This window comes from Ovis aries, chromosome 15 (assembly GCF_016772045.2).
Source record: "Ovis aries strain OAR_USU_Benz2616 breed Rambouillet chromosome 15, ARS-UI_Ramb_v3.0, whole genome shotgun sequence".
NCBI classification, from domain to species: domain Eukaryota; kingdom Metazoa; phylum Chordata; class Mammalia; order Artiodactyla; family Bovidae; genus Ovis; species Ovis aries.
Window position 1 is genome coordinate 75,612,813 of NC_056068.1, and position 16,557 is coordinate 75,629,369.

The 16,557-nt window shown below is 41.1% G+C and overlaps 1 protein-coding gene and 1 non-coding gene across 14 annotated transcripts in view; both read right to left on the reverse strand.

The window, feature by feature from the left end:
- Positions 1-16,557, reverse strand: part of CKAP5 (cytoskeleton associated protein 5) — a 94,643-nt gene that overhangs the window by 2,633 nt on the left and 75,453 nt on the right. For all 13 annotated transcript variants that reach the window (XM_012096359.4, XM_012096358.4, XM_012096357.4 and 10 more), the window contains 15 exons: positions 16,135-16,260; positions 15,523-15,672; positions 15,013-15,216; positions 14,669-14,804; positions 14,054-14,247; positions 12,689-12,861; positions 11,365-11,538; positions 10,726-10,846; positions 4,487-4,666; positions 3,730-3,917; positions 3,142-3,217; positions 2,242-2,430; positions 2,012-2,149; positions 1,512-1,595; positions 1,271-1,430 (listed from right to left, as the gene is read on the reverse strand). In XM_012096359.4, coding sequence (XP_011951749.3) covers positions 1,271-1,430; positions 1,512-1,595; positions 2,012-2,149; positions 2,242-2,430; positions 3,142-3,217; positions 3,730-3,917; positions 4,487-4,666; positions 10,726-10,846; positions 11,365-11,538; positions 12,689-12,861; positions 14,054-14,247; positions 14,669-14,804; positions 15,013-15,216; positions 15,523-15,672; positions 16,135-16,260 — 2,293 coding nt within the window. The remainder of the gene's footprint in view (positions 1-1,270; positions 1,431-1,511; positions 1,596-2,011; positions 2,150-2,241; positions 2,431-3,141; positions 3,218-3,729; positions 3,918-4,486; positions 4,667-10,725; positions 10,847-11,364; positions 11,539-12,688; positions 12,862-14,053; positions 14,248-14,668; positions 14,805-15,012; positions 15,217-15,522; positions 15,673-16,134; positions 16,261-16,557) is intronic.
- LOC114118586 (small nucleolar RNA SNORD67) lies at positions 14,452-14,562 on the reverse strand. Its single transcript, XR_003591828.1, has one exon. It is a non-coding gene; the product is annotated as a small nucleolar RNA SNORD67 (small nucleolar RNA).

Here is a 16,557-nt window from a genome sequence, read left to right on the forward strand (position 1 = left end):
CAGAAACAGACATCAATCAATCAATCTAATGAACATCATGTTTTACGGTGTGTGTCAGGGGAGGTGAAGTACTAGGAGGCGGGGTGGGTGGGTTGCAAGCTGTGGACCAGGCCTCACTGACACAGATGAGAAGGAGGAAGCAAGACTGTCGTGGAGAAGAGCAATCTAAAGAAGAGACAGCCAGCACAGAGGCCTTAAGAAGGTGTGTGCCTGGCGTGCCCCAGGGATGGCGAGGGGGGCCCTGGCGTGCCCCAGGGATGGCGAGGGGGCCGGTGAAGCTGCCATGGGACAGAAGTCAGAGAGGGCAGCAGGAGGGAGACAGTTCTAGAGGGATCAGGAGGCCACATCATGTCAGACCTTCCGTGTAAGGCTTTCTGCTCCGCTGAATGAAAGGGAGAGCCTTTGGAAAGTGTCTGAGGAGCGTGGTTTTGATGCTCTGTGTGGACGTTGACTATGGGAGATGGGGCTCAGTGCTATAATCTGCGTAAGAGAAGCAGGGAGTGGCAGTGGAGGGTGGAAGCGCGGGTGGATTCCCTGTATGTTGGCAAGTCAAGTCAGATTTCTCTTTTTTTTTTGGCTGCACCATGTGGCAAGTGGGATCTTAGTTCCCCAACCAGGGACTGAACCTGCGTCCCCTGCACTGGAAGCACGGAGTCTTAACCACTGGACCACGTAACAAGTCCCTCACAGGGATTCCCTGACGGAGGGGAAGAGAAAACTCAAAAGTTGGGGGTTAAGCAAACCAGAAGAACAAAGTTGCCATCCAGTGAGATGGAGAGGAACGCAACTGGAGCAGGTTTTGGGGACTACCAGGAACTTGGTGTTTGATGTCAGGCATGAGCTCTCAGCTGGGAGCAGGGAGGAGGTCTGAGCTGGAGAACAGAAAATTGGGCTTTGCTGGCATAGAAAGTGTATTTAAAGTGATGAGAGAAGTAGGATTAGTTACGGAGGTCAGAGTAAGAACCCAGGGCGACAACAACATTAAGCGCTCGGAGAGGAAGACTCGGCCAGAGAGCCCTGGGGGCAGCAGGGAGGCAGGAGGGGGGACCAAGAGAGTGCGGAGGCCCAGGCCCAGCGCAGAGGCTGTTTCCAAGGACAGCGCACGGCCGGTGCTGGACCCTGACACGGATCAAGGCTGAGTGAGGGCTGGCCACTCTGCCTCACTGTGGCTGTTACGCCTGAGAGGCAGGGACAGAGACGCAGACCCAGCGGCAGCCTGGTGGCGAGGCAGGGAGCGGCCTGAGCCTGCCCTGGAGGCGCGGGGGCGTACCTGCCGAGGTGGGAAGGCGGCCTTTGCCCTCCCTCTCCATCTCAATCACCCGAAGGCCTCTCTCAACATAGCTCTGGAAGAACTGTGAGGAGTTTTTCAGAAATGGTTCAATGTCAGCATCTGAATATTTCTTCTTGTATTCATATAACTCTGCTAGGCCCTGAAAAGGAGGTGGAGACAGATGTTAGTGACTCTTTTCCATAAAGCAGATCCCCATTTGGGTCAACCTTTTCCCTCTCACCTCCTTAGTGTTCTCTTTAGAGCCAATCTTCTTAAAAATCTCAGCTAAGAAATCGTTCACTTTGGCCTTTGATGATTTTTCATCCTAAAGACACAAGGAAGGAACCATTGGTTAGATCTGAGTTATTAGTTAGGAACCAGTGGTTGGATAAGACACGAATATCTTCTCTCAAACTTCAGTCCTTCCTGGTATGTTCCGCAGATAACAGAAGCAGAGCTGCGGAGGCTGCAGCAGAAACATTAACAGTCTCAGGTTTTCAACTAAACTTAGGGGGGAAAGTCCCTCCCTACATTTATCTGGGGACCGATCGATGCCTTAGGCATGGACACAGAAACTTTTGTTAGGGACAAAAAGCACAAGGTGAGAGCTGATATTTGAGAACTTCAAGGTGACTGGACTAATCCCTGAGCCTCCACCTTTGGCCCTGAGGAAGACAGGCTCCAGCGGCCTCTCCCTTTGGCAAGACCACTTCTCTCAGTCTTTCAAGTCAGGACACTCACAATTCGAGATGCGCCCTTTTCTGTTTCCTTATCAGACTTGCTCCCGGTCTGGTCCATACTGTGCTTCATCATCCGGCAGAGGTGGGCCTCCAACTCTGACTCGTTCTTGTTGTCGATCATAGTCAGGTGGTCTAGGATCTGCGGGAGAAGCGTGCGTGTTGACTGGCAGCGGCGCCACATCCGTGACGCTCTCTTAAGCTACCACGGGGACGCCTGCGGCTCTCACTCACCTTGGGCCCTTTCAGTTTGCACAGAGTGTGCAGCAGTGTTTTTAGGGTCCTTATGGGAAATTCACTTTTGCATTGCTTGAGTTTTTCTTTGGGGAAGACCTTCATGAAAATGTGTATATCCAGAAGAATTCTGTCCAGATTAATGCTGTTGATGGTATCAGGCAGTAGTCGAACCATCCTCCAGAGACACTATTTAAAAAGGAAACGAAAGTCAGATGGAGTCACTGAAGAATGAGGATAACCTCTGCCACCATTTGTTTCCCTAAGCTCTGGGGTCACCTCTAAAGGATGGTCAGGGACACGCAAGTGGCACCGCATGAACTGTCGAGTTCGGCTGCTAACATGGACAATATCATTTACTTCAACCATGTCACTGCTTAAAGTGTGACAAGTCGTCTACCTGACCATCTTCATTCCTCTTTCCCACACCCTAGAGAGGGGACCTTAAACGACAAGGAAATGTGGAAATTCTGTCCTGGGTATGTTTGGTTCCTGAGAGTAGTTCATATTACCTAATCAAATCTACTCTGAGGAAACAAAAATATCTCACACTATGACAGTGCAGTAACAGTGTTATAATGTTACAGATATGTTCATCTGCAGTTTTTCAAAAAGAGACCAAAACTTTATAAATCTATACATATTTTTCCCCCCATGAGAAATGAAATTTGTCTCATCAAACTTCTTGCCTTTAGATTCTAAGAAAACTGGAGACATTCACAAAATAGTTCTATCTTTTCACTGTTTGAGACCAGGAATTTTTTTAGGCCTGAACTGGGGGTATAGAAGGAAAGGAAAAATGGAGAACAACTGTATTATTCAGGTGTGCCTGGCTGACTTACTTTCAATCCTCTTTCCCTACACTTTAAAAGAAAAGATATCAAATTATGTCAACTTCACCTTCATAACAAGCTCTGAGAATTTGGGAGAACTGGCTGTTGCTAGGAGGCTGTCTTGGAGCAAAACAAGAAGGGCGCTAGAAAACAAACCCAACACAATAGCATTAATAAGTTTCAAGCCTGCATCCCAATTAAAATCAGTAACTGAAAGGCCAAGTGTAAGCAGTCTATCCACCTGAGAAATGAAGCGCTCATGCATCAGGAACGGCCCTTGATTACTCAGTCATTAAGAAAATAAACATCATCGAAGCTTTCTAAGTTGCCACCTGGTAAACGGTAAAGCTTGAAGCTATTTCTCATTGTCACTGGTCGGTAAGAAAGCAATGTACATGAAATGAAATGTATACCAAAGAGGAGGTGACTGACAAATTTCACGGTCCTGTTCTAGAAAAGTCATAACATTGGCTGGCTTATTGAGCTGTTACTGTAACTGCTGTCTCAGGTTGGAATACCTTTGGTTCTTGAGGAAGAGAAGAGTGATAATTTAGCAGACAAACCTAAACTTACAACTGGTCTAGTACCTTTTGGTTTCTATGCGTAGACAAAAGAGAGGCTGTTCCAGACTCTAATGCTCACAGTACAAATATACCTCAGGATGTTGGTCTGGTCTGACTTCTCCAGAACTTTCACCACCAAGAGGTTCACAGAGCGGACCACCTGCTGCCCTTCCTCTAGGTCTTCAATTCGAGAGTCCAGCATTAAGGTGATGAGGCCATGCATCAGGTCTTTCAGAACCCCAGTGGAAGCCTCCCGGGCGAGGCTTTCTATCTGAAACAGCTATCCGATGGAAATTCTGTTAGAGAGGCGTGAAACTCAACACACACAGTGAGGAAGAGAAACACGGGCGGCATAAACGATTACACTGTATTTATAAAAATTCACAGTACTAGGAAAAAAATAAAGATCACTACTCTCCCAAACCTCCAGTAAGAGCGAAAATTAATTGGTGTGCTTCACTCCTGTTATGAAAAGTATTCTCAATGTGAACACATACTTCCTATTCACTACTGTAAAAAGATCTTATTTTTATGGTTATGTAAATTACACCCTGAGACAGTCATTACTGACAATCAGTTTCTGTGAAAAGCCAGCTAGGGCCCAACCATAACTGATGAAGAAACTGGCAGAAAGCAGAGTTCCAGGTAGTTTGTAAGTCTCCTCACAATAAGATGAGCTGGAACACTGTCCAGCGTCCAGTGGAAGTAGTCAATAGCTTACACAGAAAAATCCCACAAACGACCTGTGTTTCCCATGTTTCACTGGAACATCAGGACCAGCTCAGGCTTGAGAACCTGGGTGGGATGAGAGACTGAAGGGAAGCTCAGGCTCTGCAGAGGCAGCCTTACCGAAATCAAGTTGCCAATGACACAGCTATACAGCTTGATGACTTCATCCTTCTCCAGCTTCTCGTCTGCCATATGTGTGTTGTAGATGAGTCTCAGCTGCATGAACGTAGCTATGAGGAACTGATCGATATGGCCAGACATGGCTTCCGCTTTGTCTTCCTGTCTCAGGACCTCATCGATCTGATAATAGAAATCCAAGATGTATTTTCCAAGCTTCATACTTCTAGGTAGCAGGAAGATACTACAAGTCTCTGTAATATTTATTAGCAAAGTGCTTCTAATATCTTAGCTTGAAAAAACTCCATTATTCAACATACAAATAACTAGTCCTTAGGGACTCATTCAATAAATATTTATGGAGCAAGATACTATAGTGTGAGTTAACTGCAGCTCCTATTCTAAGAGGCTTCCCATCTAGTTTAGGGGATAATAATCCTTGTGTTTAAATGCTAATTTATTAAAGAGAGTGTTTTCATACCCATTATGTCATTTGATTATTCCAACAGCTCTGACAGGTAGAAACAGACAGGGCTGGATGTAAGATCTTCATTTACCAGATGAGAAAATGAGGCTCAGTAAAATCAGTCTACTTAGTTCAAATGCAATACTCAAGTTTTCCACATCTTGGTCCAGGTTCTTTTTGGTTCAGTAGACTGGTTGTTACTAATAGTAAAATGTTACTATGGGAAAAACACATACTTTCTATTCACTACCGTAAAAAGATCTTATTTTTATGATTACATAAATTACACCCTGAGACAAGCATTACGGACAATCACAATATCCATGACCACCCTTTCCTGCAAGGATGCTACACTGCACAACTCCAGGGGGCACCATCTCTACAAAGTGCAATGTGAATTGATGCCATCCTGTGTCGAGAAGCTGGTGGTCCTACTTTAATTTCTTTATGCATGTGTACCCATAAGCACAGACAATTTTATATAACTGGATATATAACTGGAACAGTTTAATGATACTGTTTCAACATGGACAAAATTAAAAAAAAAAATATATATATATATATTGGCGGGGGGGCTGACTCTTTTTCCAAGGTAATTAACATCAACAGCCTGATATACTTTCATGCTCACAGAATCACATATAACCACACATGCACACACACATAGGGTCAAGGTTTAGGGCACGGTTTATTCCATAAGAATATTTATAGTATATACAGTTCTCTGCATCTATCATTCCTAACAGAAAATTACAAAAATCCTTAAAGTCAACAGAAACAATTCTACTCTTAAAGGCTGCATAACAGTCCACATATAGACACACCAAAACCTAATCATTCCCTGACCAATCAACTAGTTTGGATACCTTGTCCACTATAATTTTACAATAAACATTTTTGTGTATATATGTATCTCAAGGTATTTGTCTTTGAATTTCTAAAAAAAAGAATAAAAACTCTTTGTGCCAAGAGTTTAACTTTTTAGGTTGAAGGATAAAACATTTAAAATTATGAGATAATAGATATTACTACTGTTTTCTTTAAAAACACACACGTAATTCATATTTCTACATGTAATGTGTAACAGTACTGTTTTTTCAGTGTCTCTATCAGCTGGAAGTATTATTACTCATTTTACCTTTTGTCATTCTGAAAGTTTAAATGTGATATTATTTTAATGTGCATTTCTGTGGTGGGGAGGTACTGGACATCTTTTCACATGTGTTTACTGGCCATTTGGATATCTGCTGTGACTTGCCTATTCTTATCCTTGATTTATATTTTTTTAGGTTCTCTTTTTCTCAAGAGTTAGTAAGAGTTCTGTTTACTATAATTATTGGTCCTTTATTGGTCATATGCAAATATATCCCACAATATAACACTTGTTTATTGACAGTATACGGTAAATTTCTCCAAATTAAAATCTTAAAATTTTTATGTGATCAAATTTGTCTTTTCATTTTAGGTTCTGGGTTTCCTTCCTTATTTTTCAATGGTTTCCCCAAATTCTTTGGTTATTTCGAAAAATCTGGGAGGGGGATCAGTTGGAGCAAGTCTCCACAGAGCTGCACGCACGCTTGGTCCGCATCAGGGTCACAGAGTTGCACACACGCTTAGTCCGCATCAGGGTTGTGTGTGTGTCGTCTCATCTTTTAGAAGAATCTCTTCCACATCTACGGTCACTTCCTTTTTCACCCCGGTTCTTATAATTTTTGCTCTCCAATCGGACTAGTAAGGGAATTTTAATTTCAAAGCTTTGTTTTAAACAAGAACTGGCTTTTAGAATTTCATGAATTTTAGCTATATTACCTACTCTCAAATTTTTAATTTTTTAATTTTTCTAATTTCTAAGTGTAAGTACTAAGTTACTTTATTTTAGCTTTTCTTCAATAATAAATGCGCTTCAGGCAATATATTTTTCTGAGTTCAGTAGCTTCAGTATAGTTGTAGAGGGAAATTGTTTCCTTCACTGTTAAGAGTTTTGATTTTTTCCCCTCTTTTTTATTTTTTAAACTATGAAAGTATGATAGCACATTTACAGAAGACTTGGAAAATACAGGACAAAGTTACATATAGTGCCCCAAATATTACAATTATTTTTTTAAGTAGATAAATCAAGATTTTTAGTTGGAGTTTCAATATCAAACTCTCAAAAGTTACTAGAACAAACACACAGAAAAAGCAGAAGGATATGGTAGACCTAAAAAACAGTATGAACCAATTCAATATAATTAAGATTCATACAATTTTCACACCATAGTAGGACATTCAATTTAAAGTTCCCATGGACAATAAACTAGGAGACACTGGACCATATCCAGGGACATAAAAGAAGGTCAAAGTTTCAAGGTCTAAAGGTGCTGAAATCATAGTCTGTTCTCTTATCACCGTGGAATTATGTGAGAAATCAATATCAAAAGATATTAATAGCTCACATATTTTCAAGCGCAGCAGTGTGACATTTACCAAGGGAGATCTCTGACTTAGCCATTGAAAGCCTCAATAAAGTTAGAAGACGGAAAAAACAGAGGCGTGACTGCAGAAAGTATTTAAAAATGAGAAATTAATATTAAAGACACTTTAAAAACCCCATGTATTTGGAAATTAAATGTCCACTTTTAAATGATGGGTATACCTAACAAGCCATAACAAGGAAAATTAGAAAATATTTGTAAAAGAATAAAAATGATAAGAGAATTTACCAGAATCTGTTACATGCAGCTGAAGCTGCTCAATGCAACTAAATACAATGCAGAATCTTGAGCGAGGTATGAAGACAAATAATGGGCACGAGCATAAATTTCTGTGGAATCTGAACAGAATGTGTACTTTTATCACACTGTATCACGTTAATTTCTTTTTTAAGTCACTAACATAATAAACTTTCTAGTTTTTTATCAATATATTAGATGCCAAAATATATGGAATAATTTCGAGTGACTATAAATAAGAAATCTAGCATTCTATTCATACTAAGTCAAACAAGTGGAATCAAAATGTTGATTTAGGGTGTTTCATACTTTTCAAATAGCCAGTATCTTTTGTGATATTAATATTATTTATTAAAAATGTTGTTGGGTTATCAGCAGAGAATTTGGTCAGTATATCTTCTACTTTTTGCATTTGTGAAGAGATGTTAATGACTCCTGTGCTTTAAGTTTCCATTAGATGTGAGTCTGTTTCCGGGCTCTCTATCCTGATGGTCTGTCTGTCTTTCCTTGGGCCAGTGCTATGCTGACCTGATTACAGTGGCTCTGTCACCGCTGCTAATACCAGTGGTGTAAGTCCTTTCTACTGTGTTTTTATTTTAAAACATGGTCTCTACTATTTTTAGGCCCTTTGATTTCCCATATAAATTTTAGAATCAGCTTCTCAACTTCAGAAAAAAAAAAACCTGTTAAGATTTTGATTGGAAATGGCACTGGATTTACAGATATAACTTGAGGAGAAGCTGGCATCTTTATAATACTGAATCTTGAGAACACAGTATATTTATTTGGGAATGTAACAAAATAATGTCATTCAACAAAATTTAAAATTTTCTCTATAAAGGTCTTATATGAATGCTGCTTGATTATTCCTAGGTACTTAGGGTTTTATTGTTCAGGGTTTTATTTTTTTATTATGGTAAAATATATATAACATAGAGCTTACCATTTTAACCATTTTTAAGTATAGAATCCAATGACACTTATTCACAATGTTGTATAACCATCATCACCTTTTCCAGAACTTTGTCATTATTCCAGACAGAATCTGTACCCATTAAAATAATAACTCTCCAACCATCCACCTGCCCAACCCCTAGTAAACTCTATTCTAGTTTATTTGGCTATTCTAGGTACCTCATGTAAGTGGAATCACACAGTACTTGTCCCTTTGTGCCTGATTGATTTTATTAGCATAATGCTTTCAAGGTTCATCCATGCTGAAGCATGTGTTAGAATTTCGTTCTTTTTTCGTTCTAATATTCCACTGTGTGTGTGTATATATACACACCCAATTTTGTTTATTCATTCATCTGTTGATGGACACTTGAACTATTTCCACCTTCTGGCTATTGTCGATGCTGTGAACTTTGGAGCGTAAGTATTTGTTTGAATCTCTGCTTTCTAGGAGGGGATCCGAGGATCTTATTCTAATTCTATATTTAACTTTTTGAGAAACCACTAAACTATTTTCCACAATGGTTACAGTACTTTATGTTTCCACTAGCAATACACTCAGGTTCCAGTTTCTCCATATTGTGACAAACACTTGCTATTTTCCATTAAAAAAAAAATTATAATGGCTGTGAAGTGGTAACTCCTTGTGGTTTTGATCTATAGTTCCCTAATGACTAATGATGGTGAGCATCTTTTTACTTGCTTATTTGCCATTTGTATATTGTCTTTAGAGAAATGTCTGTTCATGTCCTTTGCCAATTTTTGAACTGGGTTTTGTTTTTTTGTCAATGAGTTAATAGGAGTTCTTAAGTATTCTGGATAGGTATATACCTATATATGCATATTATCTGTAACATACATTTATTATATGCCACATATATATATACACAGGCACATACATTTACACTGACATTTATTCTTGTATCTGTATATTGAAACCATGAGCTCATGCTGGCACATCCAATTCCAGTCCAGAGTTCATTCTCTTTCCTTGGGCTTCCATATTTTATTGCCCTCTCTGGCCCCCATTTTCCTTATTATATTTATTTGACCAATCCCTTTATATGTAACCAATCTCCCATCTCTGCCACAAGCCCTTCCCCAGGCCAACCTCCACTGTTTGGGCTCTGAGTCCCCATTCAGAGCCATTCACACGCTGCCCTGCTCCCCTCCATCACACATGAATATCCTCTTCACCCTGCCTGGGGCGTCCTAATACCATGCCATGTCAGCTCCCCCCATGGACGTCTTCTTCTTCCGGCTTTGGCTCTGCGTCATCCCTCCCAAATGACAGCCTCCTCACAACATCTGGGCTTGGAGACCCTCACACTGGGCCGCTGTGGCTCTCCACTCCCACCCCGTGCTACCAGGTAGGTGCCTTCCTCGTGTTACCCTCCTCCTGGCTTTATGACTGGATCATTAGGAAAGGGAAGCACAGGAAGGAGAACGATTTTTAAAAAACATGTAGTTTCTCTTTGTTCAAAAGTCTCTAATGACTTCCGATCACACTGAAAATCCAAACAACTCACCCCAGGGCTTTTACAGCTCTATATGATCTGGTCTCTGTCCACCCTTCAACTTTCATTCTGTACCATTCTCCCTCTTGCCACCTATGTTCCAGGCGCATTGGCCTGTACTGTTTCCGTGACCACACCAAGGTCATTCCTCCTCTAGAGCTTTTGTACTCTAGCAACTGTCCTCTGCTTGAAGCCCAACTACCCATCCAAGTTACTTAGTTCCTCTCTCCCATCACCCCATTTGAGTTTTATTTGCATAGTAGTTACTATCGATATTTTGTGTTTGTCTCTGTCCACTAAAATCTAAGAAAGCTCCATGAAAGCTGGTTCCTACCCATTGCTATGTTCCAGCCTCAGGTGAAAGAATGCAGTTGTGAAAATCAAGGCTCTATTAGAGCGCTATCCTACAGAGCAGGCTCTATGCGCGTGCTCTATGCAGCGGGCGATGTCTGAGAGTGGTCCCCGTGCACTTCTGTCAGCAGGGTGGTGCTGAAAACCCTGCCTCCCCGAACACTGCACTCGGTGTGCAGCCACCACTATCGCTGCCTCTACAGTCACCCACGCAACTGCCGTCACGGGCAATACCACCGTTACCTGTGTCAGAGCTTGGATGCTTGTGTTGATGTCACCACTGGCTACTTGGGAAATAATAAAATTGATTGTGGATGCTGTATTACTGTGCATATCATCAAAGTGTGGAGAAACAGCCCGGATCCTAAACAGCGGAGCAAAGGAAATCATTCAATTATTACAAGGTATTCTATTGAGTTGGAATTACGCAATTCCCCACTAGATCCATGTTTCAATAAGCAACCTCTACTAGCCAGATAGTAATCTATTCTAAAGGAAATGAGTCCTGAATATTCATTGGAAGGACTGATGCTGAAGCTGAAACTCCAATACTTTGGCCACTTGATGCGAAGAACTGACTCATTGGAAAAGACCCTGATGCTGGGAAAGATTGAGGGCAGGAGGAGAAGGGGATGCCAGAGAATGAGATGGCTGGATGGCATCACCAACTCAATGGGCATGAGTCTGAGTAAACTCTGGGAGGTGGTGATGGACAGGGAGGCCTGGTGTGCTGTGGTCCATGGGGTAGCAAAGAGTTGGACACAATTGAGCGACTGAACTAAACTGAATCTATTCTAAAAAGTTCTAATTGCACAGAGAACTCTTTTTAATATGTACACTCTGATGATCATGAACTGCTTATACTTAAATGGGTTAACTTACTTGGGCTCAGGAATAAGGACTGGTTCAAAAATGTCATCCAGTTTGTGCTGAACAAGTTCTGGCATTTCACACCGCACTGTACCATTGTCATTCTCAATCTCATCTAGGTCCAGTTGGAATTCTCGGCGAACCATCTGGGCTGCCTCAGGATGCCCACTCATGCTTCGGGCTTGGCTAAGGGAAGCAAAAGGAGGCTCCTGAACTAAAAGAGACTTCTGAACCTAAGGGCAAAAGAGTAGCACTGCCAACAGCTCCAAAGCTGCAAGACAGATGTTCAACTTCTGGTTTCAGCCCCCCTGAATGATTTAAATCCTTGCCTCTAAGCAAGTGTCTTCAATGGGCAACAATGCTGGTTCATGAATATCCTAAGAGAGTAGATTAACTTGTACTTATAGTACTGCCAAGTTATAAGTATTCTCTCTAGTTCACTAAAGCCAACCAGCAGTAAATAATAAAGAGTATTTATATTGACTCAAAGGTCACGACTTCTGGGCAAAAACCTAAGAAATATCTAGACTGCCTGGATCTTTTCCACCAATTTAACCAGTGTTTATGTTTTTCTAATTACAAGCAGCATCCCATGCAGTGTTCAATAAATTTTATACTTCAGGGACAATCAACTCTTTTCAGGAATATTCACTCTTGACGAGTTGGGACCAGCATTACATCTAAGCAGTAGATATTCACCGTTTCCAAATTCAAATTGGTTAAAATTATACTCATGATATGACCCAAAATAGAGCTGTCTTGCATAGAAGGCAGTTTTTTGAGTCCCTAAGCCAATGCTGGGTTGCATGCACTTTACTCAGCGTTATGAGAAGAACAGGAACCTGTGCACGACCAAACATAACACAAGGAAGAAGGTGAACCAATGCTCTGGCCACACGACATTGAGCTGACACTTCTGCTAGCCAGTGGACTTTCAGGGAAGGCGTGACTCATGGCTACTTGGACACCCTCCACCCTGGTTATAAACTCTACACCAGTAGCCCTCCAGAGGGGATGAATCCAAGTCAGAAGTTAGAAAGATATAAGAGCCCTGCTAATGAGAAATCAGCAGGCAGTACTTACATCCTATAAGTGCGATACATAATTCTGTCCACGGAAAAGCAGTGAAAGAAGGCACAAGACTATTTAGAAGTGGTTTTGAGACAAAGACAATGAAGACTGAAGGATTAAACATTTGGTTACAAGACATATACCCAGACACTGTGTCATGCATGATAATGGCTACAAGAACTCAAGATTATGTTACAGGATAAGCTCTGAGCACACAGGCAAAGTCCACAGAGATGCCCTCTGATGAGCCTCTCAGCCCACATACTTGAGTCTGGAGGGCATGTCCTCCGCTGGCCCCTTGCGCAGCATGTTGGTGCTGGAGCTTGTGCTCTGTGTGCGCTGCGGCTTCTCTTCCACCTGTTTCACTGGTGCCGCCGAAGGCCTTTTTGCTGACCGCTTAATCCTTTCCTCAAGCATGCTCATATCTTTTTCAGAAAGCTGTTAATAGAACCCACATTTATTAGCTCACCTCTCTGCTAGAATTTCAGAGAAAAACCTCATATGGTGGTTTAGTCACTAAGTCGTGTCCAACTCTTATGAGCCAGTGGACTGTAGCCTGCCAGGCTCCTCTGTCCATGGGATTCTCCAGGCAAGAATACTAGAGTGTGTTGCCATTTCCTTCTCCAGGGGATCTTCCCAGGTTTCCTGCATTGCAGGCAGATTCTTTACTGAGTGAGCTACGAGGGAAGCCCAAAAACCTCATATAATCTTCATATAATTGGAAGACCCAAGGATTAATTTCCATTTCCATGCTGAAGCAAACAGAATCTCCTAGGTTAGGGTATGTTCACTTTCAAACACTACCTATCCTTTAAAATCAACTGTTGCTAAAACCTGACTTGCTTTAGTAAGAGAAGATATGAAACAAGGAAAGGATACAAAAGGAAAGGCCCCGTGAATAACTACAAATAAAAAGGTCAAGAATTAAACAAAACCTCCTCATTTTTGTGGTATCACCACTAAACTAGTGGTGTGACTATGGGCAAGAAGCTTCACTTTTGGTCATCTGTAAAATTCCTATCTGCTTTATCTCCTTCACTGGCCTCACAGTGAGGATTAAATGAGGTAAATGTAAATAAAAATATACAAGCATAGGGTAAATATACGTGCTACTAAGAGGTAAGTGGAGTGAAGAACAGGTCTAGTCACGGTAGTGATTGGCTCAGAGGAACTAAGGAGTCAAAAACAGAACCTTCTGTTTGGAGAGTCTGAATCATGGCTACAAGCGCAAGACCCTTTTGATCTGACAGGTACCAGAATCCACATTATACACGAGTAGTTGTTCACTAAAAAATAAATGCAGTAAAAATTATCAAGGAGATTGCCAGGCACAACTTAAATTCTTAGACTAGCTTAAATTTCTTGATTCAAAAATAGTTTTCATCTAAAGCAAATTGGTAAGAGGGGAATGCTCAGAAAGAAAATCTAACTTCCAGTAAAACACAGCCTTAAGTGTCCTAAAGTAATCAGATGCACCGTCAAGGGTTTATATGGATTTCAAGACGTATCGAGAGGTTGAGTTTTAATAAAAAGTGGTAAAAACTTAAGAGTTCAGATGGGATGAAATTTCTCACCTACAAGATCTTTCAATTCACAACATGCTGAAAATGTTTAGAGAAAAGTGACTCACGGTTCCAATCAGCTTGAACACTTGATCCCCGTGTACATTGTACACCGTGACGATGGTGTTGAGTGCAGCGTTGCGCACAGCATTGTCACGGTCTCCTATGTGAATCGCTATCTCCTTTAAGGCTTTTCCTGGGGTTGGTTGGCAAACATTCATGCCATAGGACTCGACCAGACACCCCAGTTCTTCCAGGCACTCTGATGGGGAAGAAAGGCTAGATTAAGGACACTCAACACACATTTGGCACAAAAACCTATCTTTACTGGATACATTTTCCTTGGCATACATGAAGGGCTAAAGTCTTATTCTGGCTCTCCCTTGAATTTCTTCTTGTTTATTGCCTTCTACAAAATATACAATGAAACGGTGGTGCTGTAGCAAGCACTCCTAGAAGGGACGCCTGTGAGTCAGATGGCCCCTGTGCACTTGACTTTGTCATCAGGGAGGTACTGGGTGGTGCCTGCATCACCTGACGCTGTGGCTCCACCAGTGTGCAACTCATCACTCTCACAGTCCAAACCAGAAGGCTGGAACCAAGAAATTCCCTGGTTCACCTATAAACTACTTCTCTGGGAGGTCACTGTTGCAGACATAGGCATCTATCAATAGTTGCTTTACCTGCTCTCTGCTTGGAGTTTTTGGATTTGGTTCCTTCCATGATGAAAGGGAACATCTTGCTGGCTGGGTAGACAAGGCACATCCGGTTCAGGATGGCACGGACATCTTTACGAATGACGTCCTTTGGTTCTCCGACCTGGTCAACAAGGAAAATAATAATAAAGTGAGGCACTGTCTGAGTAGCAAAGGCACCCCCTTGTGTGTTACTACATCTTGAAAGAAGAAAATGAGTGGTGGAAGGTCATCATCATCCAACAGATGGAAGACAGAAGAGGGAATAAAACTACAGGAACTGAAGTAGCTGGGAACTTGGGCAATCTTCCAGATTGAGAACAATGCATTACCTTGAGGATGAGATAGGGGATGAAGGAAGATGCTTCGTTCTCAGTAAGATGATATTCCTCATCACTTAGCAGGGTGAAGAGCAATTTTAAATATTCTAGGGTTTTCATGAGGACGCTTGTATTGGTGTCAAAAAACCGCAGCGTAACCCACTTCAAGATAAGATCCAGGCAACCAATGACACCGTCTTTTTCGCTCTCCAAGTGCTTGAAACAAAACAATACAAAACCCCCACAAATTAGACTGTATAAAAATTTAATTTCTATTAGGCAAGTAACTCATATATTTTACTACAGTCCAAAAAAAAGATGATGGATTTTTAAGCCTCCATTTAAGACCCCAAATTATAGACATGTAGTCATTTATTCAATCAGATAATAAGAAAGCTCTAAGAACAGACAACGTGGTATATTCCAGTTCCTTCGAAGTCATGCAAACTTCTGATTATTTCACAGAGCTCAGTATTTTCACACGTCCAAGATTCATGCCTATTTATTTTGTTGCAAACTTACATCAACCATGACAGCAAGGGCCTTGTTATGATGCTGAAAGTCTGAGTGAAACATCTCATCTTGTAACCATTTAGCCACACAGCTAGACATCTGAGTTTTTAGCTGCTCAATGTATTCATCCCGTGGAGTAGTAAAATTCCATTTTAATACCTGAAAAACAAAGAAACAAACAAAAAACAAACAGTGAAAGGGGCTGTAAGGGGTTCAACTGAATGCACAGAGACATTCTATTTAAAGCAGCTGCAGGAATCAATTTAATAGGATATTTTAAAATTCACCAAGATTAATTTGTAATTAATGACTACTTTCCAGTCTTTGATTTTAAACAAAATAAAAACCCTACAAACCCACCAAACTCCCCCAAACTTCTTTCTACTGGGAGATAAAAAGGCAACAGCTCCATTCCATAGTTTCTTTGGTAGGAATTAATGCTGTAGGATTTAATACTTCCATAATGTAGTCTTAGAGAAACAAGATATAATTCACAAGCAAAAGATTTAATTATTAGATATTTCACAATGATATGAATTTCAGACAGAAACTTTAATTCTTGATTATAAAACAAAGCAAAAACAAGCAAAAACTTCCTGAAGATTTTAATTCTTTCCTTACTTTTAGTCCTTTCTCATCTTTCATCCTTTGTTCCTTTCCATTTGGAACAACAATAAAAATAGGACCGGATTTGTCTTCATCCTCCTTTAAGCTGGTTTTGCTCGGAACTTTCTTTCCTTGTGCAGTCTACAACAAAGGTGCAGGGAATACTGATTAGACAGATTACTACTCCTTAGGATTCACTGTTGCTGCCTATTAAAAGGGTGCCATGTAAACCAGACATGTTTCTATATCATATTCCAAATGAAAGAAACTAATGAACAGAATCTTGCATTTGATATGTTTGTGTACAGGTTTTCTAGAAATGTTTCTGACAGCAGGCTTAAGTAACTGTTGGTCAGTGCTTGGGCTGGCACGCGATATGGTTGGAAAAGCTATACCAATGGTCTGGGTCACAGGTTGCTTTTGTTTACTGGACAATTC